At 35.8% G+C, this 21,227-nt stretch overlaps 1 protein-coding gene across 2 annotated transcripts; it reads left to right on the top strand.

Moving 5' to 3' along the window:
* The first annotated feature begins 734 nt into the window (after positions 1 to 734).
* Positions 735 to 19,336, top strand: LOC120192676 (isoamylase 1, chloroplastic-like). 2 transcript variants are annotated; one of them, XM_039195418.1, is made up of 18 exons: positions 737 to 1,172; positions 1,614 to 1,796; positions 1,914 to 2,006; positions 7,532 to 7,684; positions 9,587 to 9,678; positions 10,340 to 10,481; positions 10,567 to 10,674; positions 11,339 to 11,424; positions 12,347 to 12,418; positions 12,508 to 12,634; positions 14,033 to 14,119; positions 14,551 to 14,643; positions 14,939 to 15,097; positions 16,078 to 16,161; positions 17,482 to 17,562; positions 17,638 to 17,720; positions 17,803 to 17,920; positions 18,919 to 19,336. In XM_039195418.1, exons 1-18 carry the CDS (start codon positions 819 to 821, stop codon positions 19,180 to 19,182), a joined length of 2,379 nt encoding a protein of 792 aa, XP_039051349.1. In that variant the 5' UTR covers positions 737 to 818; the 3' UTR covers positions 19,183 to 19,336. The 2 variants fall into 2 exon arrangements, with proteins under 2 accessions (XP_039051350.1, XP_039051349.1); XM_039195419.1 differs by lacking the exon at positions 16,078 to 16,161 and having other exon boundaries at positions 735 to 1,172.
* Positions 19,337 to 21,227: the final 1,891 nt, after the last annotated feature.

Genomic DNA, 21,227 nt, shown 5'->3' with positions numbered 1-21,227 from the left:
TATACTTTTTAAAAAATAATATATACTTTTATTTTTATACTATAATAATACTATATATTTAATATTAATGTGATGTAAATTATATAAATATAATAAACCAAAATAAATCAATACCTTTTATTTATATAAAAAATTTCTAAATATTTAATTTTATATATTTCATACTCAGTTACCTCTTTTGCATCAGATTCTTATCAATTGATCGTTTCTATTACTGTCACTGTCGCATGTCATTCATCGAAATCATATATTATCGCATATCGTCTTTAAACCTTACTGCATGAACACATTTTTTTCATCCTATTATCGTTTGTCTATCATTGTCGGTGAGTTTACACCGTCGTTTAAGTCTATTACAACGTACAAAAGCGAATATAAGATTTTATATTAGGTGATAAATTTTTAAAATTAAAAAAAATAATGATCTTATAAAATTTTAAGAGACGAAAATAAAATTTTAATATAAAATATATAAAAAAATCTAAAATATTTAATAATTTAAAATTTTTAAAGAATGCGATTGCCCTCATCTACCTCTCAATTGATTAATAAAGTACAAGGACGAATGTAAAAATATTCCAAAAATATTCGCAAACGCGATGATAAAGCTATAAGCGGCCCTCAAGTTAACGACAAATGGACGGAAAAGCATAACAAGCTGCAGTACTAGCGGGTCCACTCATTCTAAAATTATTAGTAACAGAGAGCCCAGTAGAAATTGAGGAGAGCAGAGCACAGGAGAAAGAACCAACTCCACTGATTTCAGATCAGAAAAAAAGTCCGTTTCTCATGAGCAAATTCCATTTAATCTGAGTTGCATGGAGTTAACTCGCTGTACTTCCTGCTTGCAATATCCACCCGCCCTCGTCCCTCCAGCATTGCGCCACCAAACCACTCCGAAGCCCAACTTGAGAACAACCCCCAGCACCAATGCAACCGTATCAACGACTAGAATGGTGGTTAAAGCACGCGGAGGAGGAGGAGGAGGAGCGGATGAGGCCGAAACTGCAGTGATTGAGAAGCCCAAGGTGAGTAAGAGATTTCAGGTGTCGGAGGGCCATCCCGCTCCATTTGGTGCCACTCTTCGAGACGGTGGTGTCAATTTTGCGATATATTCGGCCAATGCTGTTTCCGCAACTCTCTGTCTGATTGCTCTATCGGATTTGCACCAGGTTGGTCAATTATTGATGTTACAGTACATTCTGCTATGTATATGTTCAGTAATCATTTCGATAAACTTTGAAACTTTTGGGTGGCTCCTTTGATCGTTGAACCGTAACCAAGCAGTTAAAATGTGATAGTTTTTTTCCAACATGGTTGTGCCGTATCTTTCATTTTGATTCTCATCAAACTTGAAGTTTTTAATTGTTTAGCCATGGTATTTACTTGTCTATACATATCTATTGTTTTCTTCTGCACGAAGAAAAGCTAGCAGTAAAAGTAACAACCAAAAGGAGCCTTATTAACTTTTTGCGGTTGGTCAAGTTTATGGGTTGTTTCATTTTAGAATTAGCCGCTAAAAGAATTGGCTGTTTTGTAGAGTTTCAAATTTTGATAGAATAATCTTTGTTTTTGGTGATTAATTTGGATAAAGTGGCTATTTTCGCATCCAGAATAAAGTTACTGAGAAGATACCACTTGATCCATTGAGTAATAAGACTGGAGATGTCTGGCATGTATTTTTGAAAGGGGATTTTGAAGATACGCTATATGGCTACATGTTTGACGGGGAGTTTTCTCCTGAAAAAGGTCATTTCTATGATGCTTCCAAGGTTCTGTTGGATCCATATGCAAAGGTAACATAGGGCCTTTTACTTAAGTTCTATTAGAGAAGACTTCTTTCTATACTGACCAAGCTTCCATTATTTTTTTCCTTGTGAAATGGACCTCTGATTTACTTGCCCCTTTTCTAGGCGGTAATAAGCAGAGGGGAGTTTGGGGCTTTAGGGCCTGAAGATAATTGTTGGCCCCAAATGGCCGGCATGGTGCCTACTTTTGAAGATCAGGTACTTAATCTGAATGTGTTCCTATACTTCAGTGAATGCTGTTTGCTGATGTGAAGGAAAATACAGAAATGTGTTATGATAGTGAACTTCTGGAGAGGGGAATGTACTATCAAAGTTTCCATTGTTATTTCATTGTTCTCTATTTATGACAAAAGTTTGTGTAGTGAAGCATGGTTTGCTCTGTTTGTGAGGTTTCCCTTTGGAAATTGAATCCTTCCTTTGTAGGTTTACTTCAAAATACTGGAGGAGAAAATGAAAACTTTTGAAGGGAAATTAAATAAGTAAATAGTGATACTTGATAAATCTCCAAATTGCCTATTTCATCTCAATTGCTTCACCTAGGAGGATTTCTTTTTGTAAATGTGGATATGTTCCATTCCTTTTCTCTTTTGCTCACTAATATCTAGATTTCTTAGTAAGAAGCCCCACTTTAAAGATAAGAGAGGGGAAGAACAATCTTTTAGAAAATGAGATTCCATTGTATTGAGAACAAATACATGTTTAGTTTGATTATAAAGAGAGACATTTTTACAGAATTCTGTCTTCTTCCAGGAAGTATGTAGGTAGCAAAGTGTGTTTTTTCTACAGTTTAAGCTTGAGCTCATAATGTAAGATGTTTTCTAAAACATCATGATAGTAATTGTGGCTAATTTAGACTTTCTTAGTTTACGCTGATACTCCAAAATAGTTGAACACTCCTATAGGCTATAAAATGCTCTATTTGATTGTCAATAAAACACAAGTGGAATGTCTAAGAGTACTTTGTATGGTATTAATTTGGAAGATGATACTTTAAAAGATTGGGCAAAGGAAGTAGGCTGTGGAGAGGGGTCTTTTCCAATGACTTATCTTGGTTTACCGCTTGGTTCAAAGAAGAATTCAGAGGTTATGTGGGAACCGGTAATACATAATTTTTACAATAGATTAGCAGGATGGAAAGCTACTTCTTTGTCGATGGCTTGAAGACTTGTGCTGGTTAAGTCAGTGTTGTCGTCTTTGCCAATTTTCTACCTCTCTATGTTCAAAATACCTCTAAAGGTTACGCAGAAGTTGAATTCGTTGATGGGTAAATTTCTTTGGGGGAGAAGATCAAGCTAAGAAACGGATTCACTGGGTGAACTGGAAAACGGTTTGTCAACCTTTTGAAGAGGGTGGGTTGGGTATCGTTGATCTGAGTTTGATTAATAGAGTATTGATTGGGAAATGGGTGTGGAAATTCGCAAATGAAAAAAGCAGTCAATGGAAAAAGATGATTTGTTGTAAGAATAACGTTAGCAATTTGTCTCTCTCAATAACAAAGGTTGTTTCTCCCTTAGATTCATGGATATGGAGAGGTATTCTGAACAACTATGTGAAAAATGATAAGATAGGAGATTGCTTGAGAGCTAATTCAAAGATACAAGTGGGAAATGGTAGGTCGATAGCATTTTGGAATGATGTTTGGGTTAATAATTCGACCTTAAAATCCCAATTCCCCAGAATTTTTGCTTTATCGAATAATAAATAGGGGAATGTAGCTGAGTTTGGTGGTTTTGTTCAGAATGTATGGGTTTGGAATATTCAATTACGAAGGAATTTATATGACTGGGAATTGGATCAGTGGCTTGCTTTAATGTCCTTGATCGATAATATAGTTCTGTCTGATTTAGTGGATGACTTTCTTGGGTGGTCGGGGAAGGGGGATGGCTTGTTCTCGGTCAAGTCTTGTAGATTGACGTTATCCTGCAGTTTTGAAGATAGTTTTGAGTGGAATAAGTGGGTATGGTCTGGTTTGGCTCCTCCTAGAGTAGAAACTTTCTTATGGCAACTTTCACACCATAAATTGGCAGTTTGAGTGAAGTTGAAGAAGAGAGGGATTCCCTTGCATGATGTCCTTTGTCCTTTATGTCATACTCATGAAGAAACAATAGAACATTTATTCTTGGATTGCTCTGTTGCAGGGGAGTTATGGATTAAATTCCTAAGGGTATGGGATATTTCTATTGTTTTGCCTCAAGACCCCATATCAATTCTAAGTTCATGGTCGTACCTAAGGCAGAATTCATGTATTTGGAAGTTTATCCGGGGGTTGTTTTCTGGTCAGTTTGGAAGGTCAGGAATATGATAGTGTTTGAAAATTGGAAGTTTGACAGTTCTTCTCTATTATTCTTCGCTAGATTTAGGTTGGCTAAATGGTATTTTGCTAAATACCCATCTGTGAGTGTTCTCTCTAATCTACTAGTAGGGGATCCAACGCTTGCAGATAAAATTCATAATTCTTCGAACACAATCAAGGCGTAATGGGATAGGAGGTATTCTGAAAGATTCCAATTGCTCTACTTTAGCCACTTTCTCCTATGCTGTAGGGCCAGGTCCTCCTACTTTGGCAGAGTTGAAAGCTATTAAGGAAGAAATTGATTTTTTCTTTACTTCGGACTAGGCTATGAAGGGGAGACTTATTATAGAGAGTGATTGTAAATCTGTAGTGGATTGGATTTCTAAGCTGCACCTTGCCCCTACATTTTACAGTTCTCTGGTGGAGGAAATTGGGGCATTAATTTCTGCTATGGATATTTTTCTTAGATTGATTCCTAGGAGTTGTAATATGGAGGCTGACAAGCTAGCTAAGGAGGGGATTGATTGATTGTTACAGGCCTGTTGTAGTAAGGTTTTGTGTTATTTTTTGGGCTTTGTTTCGGCTTAAAGTCTTTATTGGTGTTGTTAGTTTGGTTATCAGTTCAGGTCAGCCACATTAGAGGTTGTTGTCTTAGCTAAGATAGATTAGGTTGTGATTCTCTGGATGTATCTTATGTATTTTTTATGCTGAATGAAATCTAAGGGCACTCTTTTCCTCATTCCACTGATTAATGAGCTTCCCTACAAGCTCCTTTAATCGATAAGGGGTTTTTTAGTGTAGTGAGAGAAGCTCCACCTTCTCTATAAAAATCAGGCGTTTTCAAAAAAAATCTTTCTTTATCCCTTTTCATATCTCTTAGATGGCAAGTAAGGTGAGAAGATCTGTTGGGAAAAATTGCGTTACAGTGATCATTTTCAATATTCCAGAGTGTCTTCATCATCATGGTCTTTGGTTATTATTCGATAAATATGGCGAGGTGGTTGATTATTTCATCCCTAAAAAAAGAAGCAAGGAAAGAAGTAGGTTTGGCTTTGTTCGCTTCACCAGATTGGAGGACGCGAGGAAGGCTATCAACTGTGCTGATAGATCTTGGATTCAAGGTTTTAAAGTTAGAGTTTTCATGGCGAGATTTCAACCTTGTGAAGAATTATGGAGAAAGAAGTTTTCTGGTTCAAAACCAGCCGAGACCAAGAGTAAAGTGGAGGATGATACTCATTCAGAGGCTCCCATTGCCGGTGTTGTTAACGAGGATAAGCTCTTAACTCTCAGAAATAGCTTGGTATGTTGGTGCAGAAAATTTTTAAAAATGAAAGAGTTGACTGCTCTTTTGCACAAGGAAGGCATATTATGTCCGAAAATTATGAGGTTAAGTGGTTTAGCAATTTTAATCTTTTTTGAAGATGAAGAGAGTAGGGATTATGCTCTTAATAATCAGATTGGGGAGTTGAAAAACTACTTTGACAAAGTGGAAGTGTGGTCGGAAAATTTTCAGTGCAACAGCCGTCGGGCATGGCTATCGTGCAAAGGGATCCCACCGTTTGTGTGGAGTCATTCCACCTTCAGAAACATTGCAGACAAATGGGGAGATCTTATCTCCATTGAGCAAGGGACCTTAAATCCCGGCTCGTTTGATAGGGCATTGTTTCAGATAACTACGAACTGCCAAGCTCGTGTGGAAGACTATTTAGATTTGAAAGTCGGGGATCGGATCTATACAATATATGTTTATGAGTTTGAACCTTGTTTCAGCCCAGAATTTGTCTGGGTAGATTCGTCCTTGATGAAAAAGGCAGTTGCCTACCCGTTATCCACGGTGGGGGAACTCGTTGGTGACTCGCCAGTAAAGCTTGCTGAGATGGAGGAATGTGCTGAGGAAGCAAGAAGAAGCGTGGACTCATCGGAGGAGAAGAATTTCGAGCGGTGTTCTGAGGAAGAAGACAATCTATTATGTTGTATAGGGAACAAAACTAGAGGAACCAACTTGTCGGGTGAGGATGAGGAGGAAAGGAACATAGGGGAGGAATTAATTATGGGACTGAGGAATATTGTTGTTGGTCAGGGGATGGTACAAACGAAAATTGAGGAAGTAGTGGAACACGAGAAAGTGCTGGATCACACAGAGAGAGAGGCAAAAAATGACAAAAGGAAAAGTTGTGAGACTGCACGTGCTTATGAGGGAATGAAGGATTATTTAATAGATTTCCCCATGTTGGATGGTCGGGTAGAGTCAAAGGTGGTGGAGGATGTGATTAATGTGGGCCTTTTAAATAATTGTGCATTCAAAAGATCCAAGGGTGAGGCCGGGCAGAACCGGAAAGCAAAGGAGGGGAAAAACAATAATTACAGCTCTCTCCAAATATTTCAAGGAAAATATTCGGCTCCCCAATGGACGTCTAGAGACTGCCGCAACAAGATTAATCAGAGTAAGGTGCAACGTGAGGAAGATTTGTCTGAACTTGAAGGTAGAATCCTATATGATTTTGACTTTCAAGCAAGGTGGCACAGACAAAAGAAGGAAGCGAAAGAATCCTTACAGATCGGGAAAGAATTGGATATAGAGTCTAAAGGCTCACGAGTGTTTTTGATTTCGGAACATTATAGCAGTGGAAGTATTGAAAGATGCAATATGTAGTGAATAGTTTTCGGGGACTCGAATATGATTTTTGATTTTGGAGTTGGAGGTTCGGATGATCTCCGTTGTCAAGTCGAGTAATTAGTGGCAGAATGGCGGATAGAGTTTTTTCGAAGTTTGTTTTGTTCAACTCTTATCTTGTGGAAGCTGATGGCTTTAGTGTTTGAATTTGGCTTCTATGGTTTGTGTCAGCTGATATATTTGGCTTCTATTATTGTTGTATTGTGTTGTGCTGTATTTCGGGCCAAGTTCTGGTTAGTCATATTGGAGTTGTTGTTGTAGCTGTGATGATTAGGCAGTTAGTGTTGTTGTTGAGGGTTGTATTCGGTTGTTTTTGGTTTTTTGTCTATGTTGGGGGTGGCTCTCTGTTTGTATCTTATGTAATTTCTTATGTTTAATGAAATCTTAAGGTACTCTTTTCCTCCTTGTGCGGATTAAGGAGCTATTTTTAAGTTCCGTTAATCACGAAGGGGGTTTTATTGAGGCCTTCTATTCCTATCAAAAAAAAAATTTATATACTGATTTGTAAAAACATATTACTTCATCATATATGAAAAAGATTATCGAAAAAATAGAATGCTATGAAATGAAAAAATATAATTGCAAACTATTGTTGTTCTTTATAAAATATGTATAGTTATTTGAACTCTATCATGGGTTTTAAATGCTGAACTGTATTATTCCTCCATTCCTCACTAAGGGATACTGTTTGGTATTTCTGCAGTTTTAACATTTTATTTCCTTGACTTCGTGTATTTGGTTATTTGATGTTTCCAGTTTGACTGGGAAGGTGATTTACCTCTGAGGTATCCACAAAGAGATCTCATAATTTATGAAATGCATGTGCGTGGATATACAAGGCATGAATCTAGTGGGATACAATTTCCTGGTACTTACCGTGGTGTGGTGGAGAAGCTTGACCACTTGAAGGTAGAGCTTATAACATTGTATAGAAAAATTTGTGGTGTTTTCTCTGATAGATTTTCGTTTTTCACTATAATCTGCCACTGTCTTTGTGGTAAAAATAGCCTTTTGCGCTTTACTGGCGACTAAGTATATTCTTTGCTTAATGGCTGCTTGAAGGACCAAGGAGTCGTATCTAATCAGGAAAAAAACCCACGTGAAGGTAGGGATATTTTTTGGTAAAAGAAAAGAGGGCTAAGCCCTAATTACATATAACTGTTTCTAGAAACAGACAGAAAATGTTTATCATCAAGATATTTTTTCTGAATCGCTTGGGGAGGAGTGGTAAATCTTCTAAGCTGCATCTGGTTTGCTGGAGTAGTCATGGCCAGGTTATCAGCAACATGATTGGCCTCCCAAAACATGTGAACAAACTCAACTTGGCCTCCCTAAAGACGTGAACAAAGTTAGAAATTTTGATTGATCATCACAGATAGTTGTTACTTTCAGTAGGAAAACTTCCGATTACTGCTTTGCTATTAACACTAAAATTCATATGATTGCTGATACTGCTGAAGATAAACAGTTTAGGTTCATTGATTGATTGCAGCGTCCCTCTGCCTTAATTTTTTTTCTTTTTCTTTATAACATACACAAATATTTTTAAATGATATATGTGTGTGCTTGTGTGCGCACTTGCACACGTGTATTGGGGGAGGCTTTTGACCTGAAATACCCGAGGTTGAGATGCATGGTTTCAGTTTATCCAGATATGAGATTGACACTGATATTAAAATTTTAGCTAAAACATATTAGAATATAAAAAAACTAAAAGATAAATAGCAACATATGCCACCCTTGAATTGTTTAAATACTAGGAACATCTTAACCTAGAACAAATTGTGAATTGAAACTTAACGTGAGATGAAGTTTAAGTAATGAAACCTAAGTTAATCTGGTCTAGAAAGTATTTGGATTCAAAATGACCTGGGGCATGAAGTAACCTAAACTCAAAGTCGCTGAAGTTAAAAAACTTGATAGATGAAACAACATGAGCAAACTGAATCAACCAGAACTTCATAACTTGAGAAAACCTGTACTTGCACGAAGCAAAGCTGAATTGACTTGACCTCCTCCAATTGTGTTCTGCTTGCTAGAACTAGAGTGACTTTGTATGTGGGTTTAGTTTGGCTGATGCTCCCCTGAATTAGAGTTTATTGACACCTTTTAGATCTTATTTAGATCCTAGTTGTTTTTCTTTTCTTTCTTTTGTTACTTTGGTATGATTTATTTAATATGGAGCTGAGCTCTCTTTCTTGGCCCCTTGTTTAACACCATTTAATTTATTCATAAAAGAGAAGGAAAGTTTTGTGTTTGTATAGTCTAATTGAGTTTAATTTTGTAAAAATTGCAGTCTGTCTTCCTTTGGAATTATGAACAAATGAAACTAAATTACTTCAAAGTGAAGCTCTGCATAACCTTGGCTGTGCAAAATAGTCAACTCTAAATGATTTTTAGACTTAAAACTTTTTAATCCGGTAAACTCCATACTTAAGCTATAGATTAGGTTTTTTTCATGATAAGTTGAGGAAGGTGGTGTTCCTATTTTAAAGTGTTGATCTAGACAATTAATATTGGGTTTTGAACTTGACCACCTGTCATGGGAGGTGGTGTTCATGAGAATATGGTTAGGAAGTATTCTATTTATCCAGAGCAGTTTTCTAGAACCATATGCTTTTGTTAAAGAGAATGTGCCTTTTTCATTTTACTAGGAGCAATTATATGAATTGTTTGTTCTTAAACGAAGTACAGATTAAATTTGGAGTTGCTGTTTCCAACCTGTTTAGATTATGACGTTATCAAATGAGATGACATGACAAGAATTATTATTTTCTTTGTGTATTTATTAGTCGTTTGTTTGGTTTGCAGGAACTTGGAGTCAACTGTATAGAATTAATGCCATGTCATGAATTCAATGAGTTGGAGTACTACAGCTACAATTCTGTCTTGGGTGACTATAAGTATGAAATTTCAACCTTTGGTTTAGAGCTATCTTTAGTTACATGCCAGATTTAATCAACTAGTGAATGGTTTTGAAAATTGGTTTTATTATCGCCTTATCGGTGCAATTAAACAAGCTCCTAGCTAACTAATTAGTCATGATAACTTTTTTTATTTCCTCGAAGTTGCCCAGATTGTAGAATACCATCCAATTTGCTAAACTATTTGATGCTGTATTTGACGATGCTAGAATGAATGTTAAATTTGACATTCTCTTAGCTACTGGGTCTATGAATCTCATAAATTCAGTGTCCTATGAATGTATATTAGCTACAATTCTTTCTAGCATCATCCGAACACACCCTTCTTTTAGCACAAAGCGTAAAGAAGGGAAAAAAGGACAAAATGAGCAAGGACCTGGTGCAAATTGTCACTGCAGTCCCTTTCCTGCCTTCAGAGACATAATCGTAAGGTTGATTTATGGGATTTAATAGCTAAGAGACATTCATAGGGCACTGGACTTATTCAGTTGCCAATTTCTTTTGCATTGATTGAACTGTTTGGCATCTTTACTGACAGAGTTAAGTTTGAAAAGTTGTGCGCTGGTTACATGCTGTCTAACTTAAAATTTCACGTTGGCAATTTCTTGTCATACTTACACCCAAGTACCTTCTTTTCAAGGTTGAACTTTTGGGGATATTCAACAATCAATTACTTTTCTCCCATGATAAGGTATTCATCTTCTGGTATTAGTAACTGTGGTCGTGATGCAATTAATGAATTCAAATATCTTATTAAAGAAGCACATAAACGCAGAATTGAGGTCAGATCCGAGCAGATTCTAATTTCAATAAACAATTTCATTTGAGAAAATGTTTTGTTGTTTCTCATTGAATCTGTTTGAGTAGGTTATTATGGATGTCGTTTTCAACCACACAGCTGAAGGCAATGAGAAAGGTCCCATATTGTCATTTAGAGGTGTTGATAACTCTGTCTATTACATGCTAGCACCGAAGGTATAGCTGTTCCGAGACTTTATTATGTATAACACACAGAGACTCATGTTGTACTATTTTCGTTGTATCATATGCCTTGATAGATTAATTAAATCTTAATAGTAGTATTATTGGCATGCTACTCCTTTATTTAGACTAATGATATTACTGTCTACATGTTATGAGAACTTTTAATTTATTTAACTTAAATGATGTCTATTTGTGGCATCTTTGTTAACAATGATGATTAATATTCCTTATGGTGGGGAACTCACTTTATATTGAGCCCATAAAATAGAAGTTTAAGGGCTAAAAAGAGCATTACCCTCGGTCATATTAATCATGCTTGTGAGATTTTCAATAATTGAATTTTCTAGTCTTTTCCGTTGGTGTCATAAGATCTTAATCATAAATAGAGCAGAAACAAGCTTCATCGATGGAATGGTTTTAGATAAATATTGGCTGCAAAAGAGGCTTGGAAGACATACAAATTAACTCAAATAGTGCTGTTGGGTGCTGGTGATGACGATCAATTGAAATAAACCCAAAACTACATCAGTGCGAGTTGCTAGGGAGATATTTACTGCCAGTTGATCCTGCACTTCATGATTTTTCGTTCCTTATTATAATATCATTTCTGGTCAATGACCACTACGACTTCAATCTAATTTTTATTGTTTTACAGGGTGAGTACTATAATTATTCAGGATGTGGAAATACATTCAACTGTAACCATCCTGTGGTGCGTCAATTTATATTAGACTGCTTAAGGTAGATGCTAATCTGTTTTTCTATGCCATGCTTAGTTCCCGGAAAATTTCTTATATGAAAGTCATTACTCTCAAGTGGAAAAGAGAGATAGGAACAAAGATGAGGGATATGTTAAACACTGTTGTAGCCTCTTTTATTTATAGGAATACAAAAGGGCATACACTCTTTTGCATAAGAAATCGATAACACTCCCTCAAAAAGGCTGGTTAATATATTTTATATTCTTCTAGCTTTTTGCAAATATAAAAATCAGTCTTGGAAATTCTGAAGGACTTGTATGCATGTTCACTAACTTGCAGATTTATTAGTGTTTGAGTAATTTCCTTATGTTAAAGTGTGTGTCTAAATGAATCAAAATCAACTTAATTTGTGGTTCATTCAAGAAGGCCTGGATTAGATGCAATACATATCTATATACGTGCTTGTTCGGACAATGGAAATCTATAAGCTCTAAAGTCCAAATCCTTGCTCTTCTATCAATTCTTTTAACCAAACTAGTTCACACATTGTTAGAGTCTTAGCCCTTAGATTCAGTATCCAATCTTGCAACAGCTGTTGTGTTCCTTATTTTTTTCAGAACCCTAACTTTCCACCAACAAATTCAGACTGCAATAGACTTCTGATCATCAAGATGTTTAGCCCAATCATCATTCTTCTAAAGTATATCATTACCTAGGATACCATTAAGATACCTCGAAATAGATTTATCAAAAAAAAAAGATACCTCGAAATAGCAGTACCTTAGGCTACCAATAACTATGCACGTGAACTGCAAGAGAGACATTTGCCTGCTAACTATACTCACAAACCCTTCTTTCTTACAAAAGCTATGGCTCATATTCTTTTACTTGCCTTCTGATTGTTAATTTGTTTGTAACAACTGATCTTCTTGGGTATCCATTGTTACCTGTTCATGCAACAGATATTGGGTGACTGAAATGCATGTAGATGGCTTTCGCTTTGATCTTGCTTCCATTATGACCAGGAGTAGCAGGTTAATCTAAACAAACATCCAGTACACATTTCCTTCTATTTCTGTTGGATTTCTTCTCTTATGTGGTTTTCTTTGTCCTATTCTAACAGTCTCTGGGATTTGGTTAATGTATATGGAGATTGTATTGAAGGTGACTTGATAACAACTGGCACCCCTCTCAGCACTCCCCCATTGATTGACATGTTGAGTAATGATCCTATACTTCGTGGAGTGAAGGTATACATCTTGAATTTGTTTCCTTAATTCCTTTTGTCAACTTGTCCTTTTTACTAGAATAATAATTATTCATCCCTCGTGAAGGTATTTTTGAATCACTTAGGATTTCTTGGTATCATGTCTGGAGTCACGGGGGGAAGATGTCTTAGTATTAGGTAAAATAGCGTCTGGCATTGTTACTTCAAGAAAAATGAAGAGTTGGAGTAACGTTGATACTTGGGGTTTTCTGTTAAGTCTTCCGTAAGTTTTTGACGAGCACATTTCTTATGACTAATTTCACCACAGTAATAGCAGGTTGGTTTATTTTGATTTTTTTATCCATGGCCACCACTCCAACTGAATCCACAGCCACCATCACCCCTTCCACCTTGAGAATTATTATTATGCTGACCACCCCTCTACCTCCACAATTTCCTCTACCATCATCAGTCCAAGTACCTTAGCTCATAAGGGCACTGGTAGAATTAGGAGGAGAAGACGAATATCTCTGAACAAATAACAGCGAGTGAAGATTTCATAGGAGGAAGTTCTTAAACCAGAAAGAAGCCGTGTTCCAGCAGCATCACATTTAGATGGAAAACATGCAATGAAACTCATAACAATCTTCCGTTGACATTGAGATTGTGAGTTTTCACATTAACACTAAAAGGGTGAAGAGACTTTAGCTACTCACACACATTTAAAATCCATAAAATACACAATAAGTCTTTCCTGAGATCTTTTTTGCTTCTCTAAACTGTAAAATCCCTTGCACACATCATATATCCAAGAAAGATTGCCTCTGCTAGAATACAAAAAATTCAAATAATCCACAAGTTATTTAGGTAATTTATAATGATCAACTCAACCAGTTATTTCGTATTCAAGAGAATTTTGACTCTGCAAAATTATCCTTGTATCTTCGAATTTAAATCTGCAAACACTATTTCTGTATCTTTTGTCAACCAAACCCTTTTTTGCTGCATATTCAGGTGGAAATTTATCTGTAGATCTTTTGAAAAAGAAAGTGAGTCAGCATGGTCATAACACAAGCAGAAAGCTTTAGGATGAAGAGGATCGAATAGGCTTTGATACTATATTAAGCCGACCAACCTAAAACCACTTGGCAATAGCTGGAGGGGCCAACTCGAATATAAACTTATAAGAATCCTAAGACTTAAATATGCGTGGGATGATATGCTTAACATTAGCTAAATCTATGAAATAATTTAAGTAGAATGCTTTAGCAAAATGGTCAAACTGCCATTTCTATTCATTTCTTTACATTCTACCTTATATTTCTGAGGCATCTAAACATGTCTCCCCTGCTTCTATTTTCCCTTTTTGTTTTCATTTTTCTGTATTTGTTCTTGACATTACTTAAAAGAAAATCTAACTAAAGTTTTTCGTTCTATTTAGCTTATTGCTGAAGCATGGGATACAGGTGGACTTTATCAAGTTGGCAGATTTCCTCATTGGGGTATTTGGTCAGAATGGAATGGGAAGGTGACTGGAGATCTAATAACACGGATGAATTCAAAATTTATAGCATTGTATTATTCCCTTCTTATTTGTTCTCTGTTAAGGAAAGTTCTCTGTACATACATTTGAGGTTGATTCCTTGCCTCTGTGTGTAAAATGATGCATTTTGTAGTCCAGTGCATGAACTAAACCATTCTCGGTACTTAATTTTCAGATTTAACACTTCATACCTTACTTGGGACCCAATTTTACTGAAATGAAAATTTTAGCTTACCTAAAATCTGGGTCAACACTAGTTTTCTTTTTCCATGTCAAAGCTTTTGTTTTCCTGTCTTTTGGACGAACTGTGATTCTTGGTTGAGCTACGAAAATTGAAGCTTACTTTTTTAGATGCATCTATATTTTATTTTATGGAAGTGGTTCTGTATTTTTATGCATATTCCTTTCCATTTCAGTATCGTGACATAGTACGGCAGTTTATAAAAGGTACAGAGGGGTTTTCTGGAGCTTTTGCTGAATGCCTTTGCGGAAGCCCAAACTTATATCAGGTTGGTCATCTATGATCTGACTCTAGAACACACGTGGCCACCCAACAAGTGGATAGTTATGGTCTCATTATCTTATAGAAGTTTTCCTATGCTTTATATATATAAAGAAACTGTGACATTCAAATAAGAAATTCTCGTTTGAAGATTTTCCTTATGTCATAGAATCCTTTATAGTTATTAGCCATTTCTGGAGCATATCTTATCATACATTCTCACATGTATTTTTGAACTCCAACGTAATCAACTATTTTATTTATATTAATTTCCTTGCATCCTCACTGTGTTTGTGAATCAGGAAGGTGGAAGGAAACCATGGAACAGTGTCAACTTTGTATGTGCGCATGATGGTTTTACTTTGGCCGATCTAGTTTCCTATAATAACAAACACAATATAGCAAACGGGGAAGACAACAATGATGGAGAAAGTCATAACAATAGCTGGAATTGTGGACAGGTAGATATTGGCCGAACTTTAAACTCATGCTTGTATTTGGTTTTACTTAGATGCTTGATGTTGAAGGGTGAGATGAGATCAACAACATCACCAATGAGTGTATGAAATTGGCATGAAGAATAGAATGTGTCTAGCTTGATGGCTTGAATTGAAAACACTAAAGTTGCCTGTTTACTTTGTTGATCAAATCTAATGCTGGAAAAAGATAAGGCATGATTTATTTTTCATAGCTTTGCTCTGCCATTTACCCTCTATCATATACATTAGATACATTCTGTGATGTAACTGACCATATACTGGCCTAGATACTTTATGCACATATCTTGATTTGCATCTTATAAACTAGTATGGTAAGAAGGGAAATATGATAAATAGTTGTTTCTAGTGTTGCCCTTCCATCTTTACTACATACATTGCATCTTGAAATTTTTGTATGAACAGAAACAAGTTTGATTATGGACTATGATGATTCTTTCTTCCACATGCATAGTTCCGATTTCTGAATTCTTTCCCCATTTGTCAATTTTGCAAAATAACAAAAGCAAGTGAAAGATACCATGTTTGGTAGCTCCCAAAAAACAGAAGATTTCATGCAATTTTCTGTTTCAGTACTTTTAATGCAGATCTGACTAAGTTTGGAGCGTAAAGCAATTGACAATTTCTTTGACCAAAAAGGTCCAAAGAGAAACACTTTCTTTTGATGATTTAATTGCATGAAGAAGAAATATAGTTGGTTAATTTAGAGTTCATTGGAAATGTGATTGCGTCTTTGCAAATACAATCATATGGAAATACTTTGGAAACTTCAAAAGAGAACTAAGCTCATTAAAGGTAATTCATTCTGTAGATTTTATATGGTTTGAATCTCTTGTCAAAAACTTTTCTGTAAATGTCATCATCTATATCTGCTACCAATATATTCTATTTACATTTTTAGCTTTGATTGACTTGATTAACTTGTTGACACAATGGTTGCTTAGGAGGGGGAGTTTGCAAGTATTTCTGTGAAGAAACTGAGGAAACGTCAAATGCGGAATTTCTTCCTCTGCCTTATGGTTTCCCAAGTAAGGTTTAATCATTGTTATACACATTGGATTGCTTTGTTGTATGGGACTACTATTACTTGTATTTATGTCTTAAGTGGACACTATAACTAAAGAAAATTAAACTAAGTTTTTCGCAGTTGGCTACTTCCAGTCTTTAACCTGAAATACTTGAACACTTCACTCTTAAATTCACTCTTGCTATGTTTTAGGTGAAATAAAAGAGGGTCCAATAAATTGACCGATGATACTGGACTTTTTAAGTCACCTTTTTGTATGTTCTTTCAGTTTTTAATTGCAAAGTTGAGATGGTAGATGGCAAGTTTGTCGAACATCCTACTTATTTTTTACTTTGTTTTGAATGAATTATTTCTACTGAGGTACTACCTTGTCATTACTAGTTCATCTAGGAAGGAAAATAATTTTATCAATTAAGTTACTGATATCTAACACCATATTCAGGAAATTGTATCACTTACAGACATGTTTTCAAGTGTGCTATGACAACGTAGCTGTGCAAGTTTTCTGTTTGTTGAATTAAATTCAATGGAAGTTGTTCAATATAAAACAAGGATGGTATAATTATACTATTATTTTAAAGGTGAAAAGGGTTTTGTTTTGCAAGGCAAATAGATGGTTTAACTCAAGTACTAAACCAAGATAATATATGGAACCTAGCTTAAACGGAAATGGAAATCGCTCTAGCAAGACATGGCATATATATGATTTGATATAGCTTCTGAATAAAATTGAAGGTCTTGTGTTGATCGTGCATGATCATCTAAACAAAAACGCATGCATTGTGTCTTTAAAGCAGTACAAAGTTGGTTGCAAGACTTGAAACTTGACTTAATTTCAGTTTATTTATTAGGATTGAGCTCGAACCTGGTTTTCAAGCTTGCTACTCTATGTTTGGTTATCACTTTTGTTGTTGGCTATTTGCTATTTAAGTTTTGGGATTTTGTTATGAAATAATCAACCAAACCCCATTATTATTTGTAAATAGATGTTTGAGTGTTTATTTGATTGTAATAACAATGGGGGTTTGGTTGATTATTTAATTTTCGTTCAAGGGCCTTTTCTTAATTTAAATCATTTTAATCTAAGTTGGGAGATAAAAGCTGCCACTTAAAGCTGATATTACCTTTTTCGGGAAATTGCTGTTACTATGACTAACACAGCCTAAATAAATGATAATAAATGCTTTTAGGGTCCCATTTTATAAGTATGATGTAATGATTGGGTCAAACTTTGGAGCCATTTGTTTGTGTTATTTTTGACTCGTGTAACTTGTGACTGAGATATCAGAACTTTTACTAACTATGATCTTCATTTAACCAGGGTGTCCCAATGATTTGCATGGGTGATGAATATGGTCACACTAAAGGAGGAAACAATAACACATATTGCCATGATAATTATGTGATCCTCTATATCCTCGGTCCAAATTTATGTTGACCCTTATTGTACAATTTGTTAACTAGTGCTGCGATACAGATCAACTACTTTCGGTGGGATAAAAAGGAAGAGTCTTCATCAGATCTCTTCAGGTTCTTCTGTCTCATGACCAAGTTCCGCCGGTGAGCACCTTTTTTTGAGAGAACCTTCATAATTCCTTCTTGTTCTGCATTATGATCATTTGATTGTGCTGAAATCATGCAGTGAATGCGAGTCACTTGGCTTAAATGACTTCCCAACAGCACAGAGGTTACAGTGGCATGGTCATACTCCTGGAAAGCCAGATTGGTCTGACACAAGCCGTTTTGTGGCATTCACATTGGTACTTTCTTATAAGACCTTCAATCATATTTGCAATTTTGCACTTTTACTCGGTGGTGTTTGAGCTTTAATTTGCTAGGATAAAGAATATACGATCAGTGTAAGACACAAGTAAGATGATCTCATCTCTAGCTGACTATTTTGACTGGAATTAGGTTACTCCATTTTAGAGCCTCACTTGCTATAGAACCTGTTACTGCATGGGCCAGTTTTAATGAAATGTGATAAAAAGATTTGTAGAAATATAACTAGCTAGAGGACAATTTGATTACTTCATTTTTCTAGGCCATATGCTACATGAGCATGTTAACCTGCATGATTTAACCATAATTGCGTATTACAAGAATATATGTAATTGTATAGAATATGCTGGACATTGTTTTGGGTTTATGCTTAAAATAGGGAAGTTCGGATAAAAGGAGGGGGTCGGGGTTACTAGTCATGTTTTCTGTTACTTCAATGAAATTCTCACTTTGGCCCTTCAATTATTTTTCATTGAGTTTGGGCCCTTCAACTTTCATTCCGTTAGCACCTGTACGTTTTCTGTTTAAAAAAAGCCACATGGTCCAATCAGATTGTCCTGTGACATTTTGGTTAAAAAAACACGTTTAAAGGAGCGCAAGAACTTTATATTTTATGATGTTTTAGCCTATCTCCTTGATTCCCTGGATGCTGTCTTCTGTTGTATTTCCTGGGGGGTGCGATTCCCGCGCATGCTGCAATTGTCTCATTGGAAGTTCATGTAGAACTTTCATCGAATAACACATTTTTAGACCTCTTTTGGACAGAATTGAACATTTATTCTCTACAAGTTTAAGAACACTAATGTGAACCGGAAGATTTCCGTTGGTTAGGTTATAACGAAAGAGTTGCACGGCCTTTGAGTTGCACGGCCTTCAGACCAACTCGTTCAGTGCATTATCACTTCCAGAAACTCGTTGCTTCTATTTTTGTTCCTTAACTGGATCGAGTTTTCTTATTATCAATTGCTTCTCCCAGATTGATTCCGTGAAGGGAGAAATCTATGTTGCTTTCAACACCAGTCATTTACCTGTCACAATTACACTGCCTGAGCGTCCGGGATATAGATGGGAGCCATTGGTGGACACGAGTAAGCCCACACCATTTGATTTCCTATCCAAAGAAGTCCCGGAAAGAGATATTGCCATCAAACAATATGCTCAATTCCTTGATTCCAATCTATACCCTATGCTCAGTTACTCTTCAATTATTCTGCTACTTTCACCTGATGAAAATGCTTAAAAAAATCATATCGATATTTATCTAGCTTAAGCCTGAGACCCCTAAATAAAGTAAATGGTTAGTAGTATATGTATGAAAACAGCATGCTTATTGTAGAAAATCTATGCACCAAACCATGGATATGAAATAAAATTGTTCTCAAATCTGTACAGTATGTTTATAGTCCTAAAGTTTGCAGTAAATAATAGCGCATGTTGATTGAAGTTGCTTACTTTATATAGGTTAAGGTTTGTGCAGATGAGAATTTTGTTGCTTTTTATCTTATAAAATACGTCGGGTAAGGTAAATTAGTCACAATTGTTTACATAATATTGAGATGAAATTTTAGCACTGGCTGTGTTTTTTAATGCAAATTTTGTTGACAAAAAAGGTGAAAATTAGTTTGTAAATTATTATTATTTTATTACTTTGTTCGATACATCTTAGAACACAATCGGTCATAAAGTTTTTGATTCTAAACTTCGAAACCCTTTAAAATAATTGAAAAGGCAATCAACTACTTTTGCATGGTTGAAAATTTATTATCATATTTAGTACTTATATTTTAATAAAATATTTAATATAAATATATATTTTAGAATATTTAATGTGATATATGTACTTTTAAAATTATCCTTTTTTTCATGAGAGAAGTAAAAGGATTTACTTGAAATAAAACCCTAAATTTATCGCCAACTAAAATTAAATAATGTTCATTATTAACAAATCACGTGCTTAATCGATATTTAATTTTCTGAGATAACAAGTTTTTACTAAAATTTTATAAAAGAAATTGAAAACTTAAAAATATATACCTATAGACTCCATTAAGGAGGAGGATTAAAGCAAATTCTCGGGTGTGATAAATCAATAACATTAGCGATTATAATATAAAGTTTCAAATGTTAATAATCATTTCATTTTTGTTTTTATTTTTTCATTCTATAAGGCTAAAAAGGGAAACTCGAGTTCTACTGTTTTTAAGGAAAGAACAACAACAACAACAACAAAACCCAATTCCCATATGCAATGGGGTAAGGGGGAGGTAGGGTAGTAGGCTGCCCCCAACGCCAGGTTGAGAGTAGCTTCCGTGGAAGACCTCCGGCAGTCAGAAAATTAAAAAATATAGATAAGATGCAATGCATGTATAAATAAATACATAAATACGTAGTTGTACAATATTCATCTGCAGTCATTAATATCATTAATGTCATATGCGTGTCTGTAATGGGCAGTAATCTTTGTATATGGACAGAAACGTAAGACCCGACTAAATTCAAAAGTTCAAAAGTGGAGAGAATGATACACAGAATTCAAACGATCGCAATGTCAGTTCTAAGCCTTCAAAAATACCAATAACAGAAACGGATAAAAAGTAGAAGTTATGTAAATTACTACAAAGGCAGTAAAAGAAGACAGAGATGATACACCCTAGAGATGTGACCCACACTACTCGACTATCCTAGTCTTAAGTCTCCATACTTTCCTATCAGAGGTCATGTCCTCGGTAAGGGCTAAATCCATCAAATCAGATCTCAAGCAGTCTTCCCACTTCCGCCTTGGTCGTCCTCTCCTTCTGGCACCGTCGACTGTAATCGACTCTACCCTCCTGACCACATCAGATGGTAGTCGCCTAAGGACATGCCCAAACCACCGTAGTCTTCCTTCCCTCAATTTCTCGGAAACAGGCACCACCCCCAAGGACATCCTAATAGCAGAGTTTGTTGTCATATCCCACAGAGTCCTACCGCATGTCCACCGAAGCATTCTCATTTCTGCGGCCTCTATCCTCCTTACATGAGCCTTCTTGGTTGCCCAACATTCTGATCCATACAATAGTGCTGGTCTTATTGCCATTCTATAAAAATTTCCCTTAAGTTTTAGAGGCACCTTCTTGTCACACAAAACTCCAGTAGCGGCCCTCCACTTTAGCCATCCCGCCTTTATACGGTGTGTAACGTCATCATCTACACCCCCATCTTTATGTATCATAGACCCTAGGTACTTGAAACAATCCTTTGAGGGGAGAACGTGTCCTTCTATGCAAACTTCTACATCGTCTTCGT

Source organism: Hibiscus syriacus, unplaced genomic scaffold (genome assembly GCF_006381635.1).
Source record: "Hibiscus syriacus cultivar Baekdansim isolate YM2019G1 unplaced genomic scaffold, ASM638163v2 tig00116976_pilon, whole genome shotgun sequence".
Taxonomy (NCBI): Eukaryota; Viridiplantae; Streptophyta; class Magnoliopsida; order Malvales; family Malvaceae; genus Hibiscus; species Hibiscus syriacus.
The sequence above is the reverse complement of the archived record's forward strand: the minus strand, read 5'-3'. Positions and strand labels throughout refer to the sequence as shown.

Excerpts from the sequence above, each read along its gene's own strand:
- LOC120192676 (XM_039195418.1), top strand. The coding sequence starts at position 819 with ATGGAGTTAACTCGCTGTACTTCCTGCTTGCAATATCCACCCGCCCTC. Across the intron at positions 2,007-7,531 it reads TGCCTACTTTTGAAGATCAG|TTTGACTGGGAAGGTGATTT; the intron begins GTACTTAATCTG and ends TGATGTTTCCAG. Across the intron at positions 14,120-14,550 it reads GGTCAGAATGGAATGGGAAG|TATCGTGACATAGTACGGCA; the intron begins GTGACTGGAGAT and ends TTTCCATTTCAG.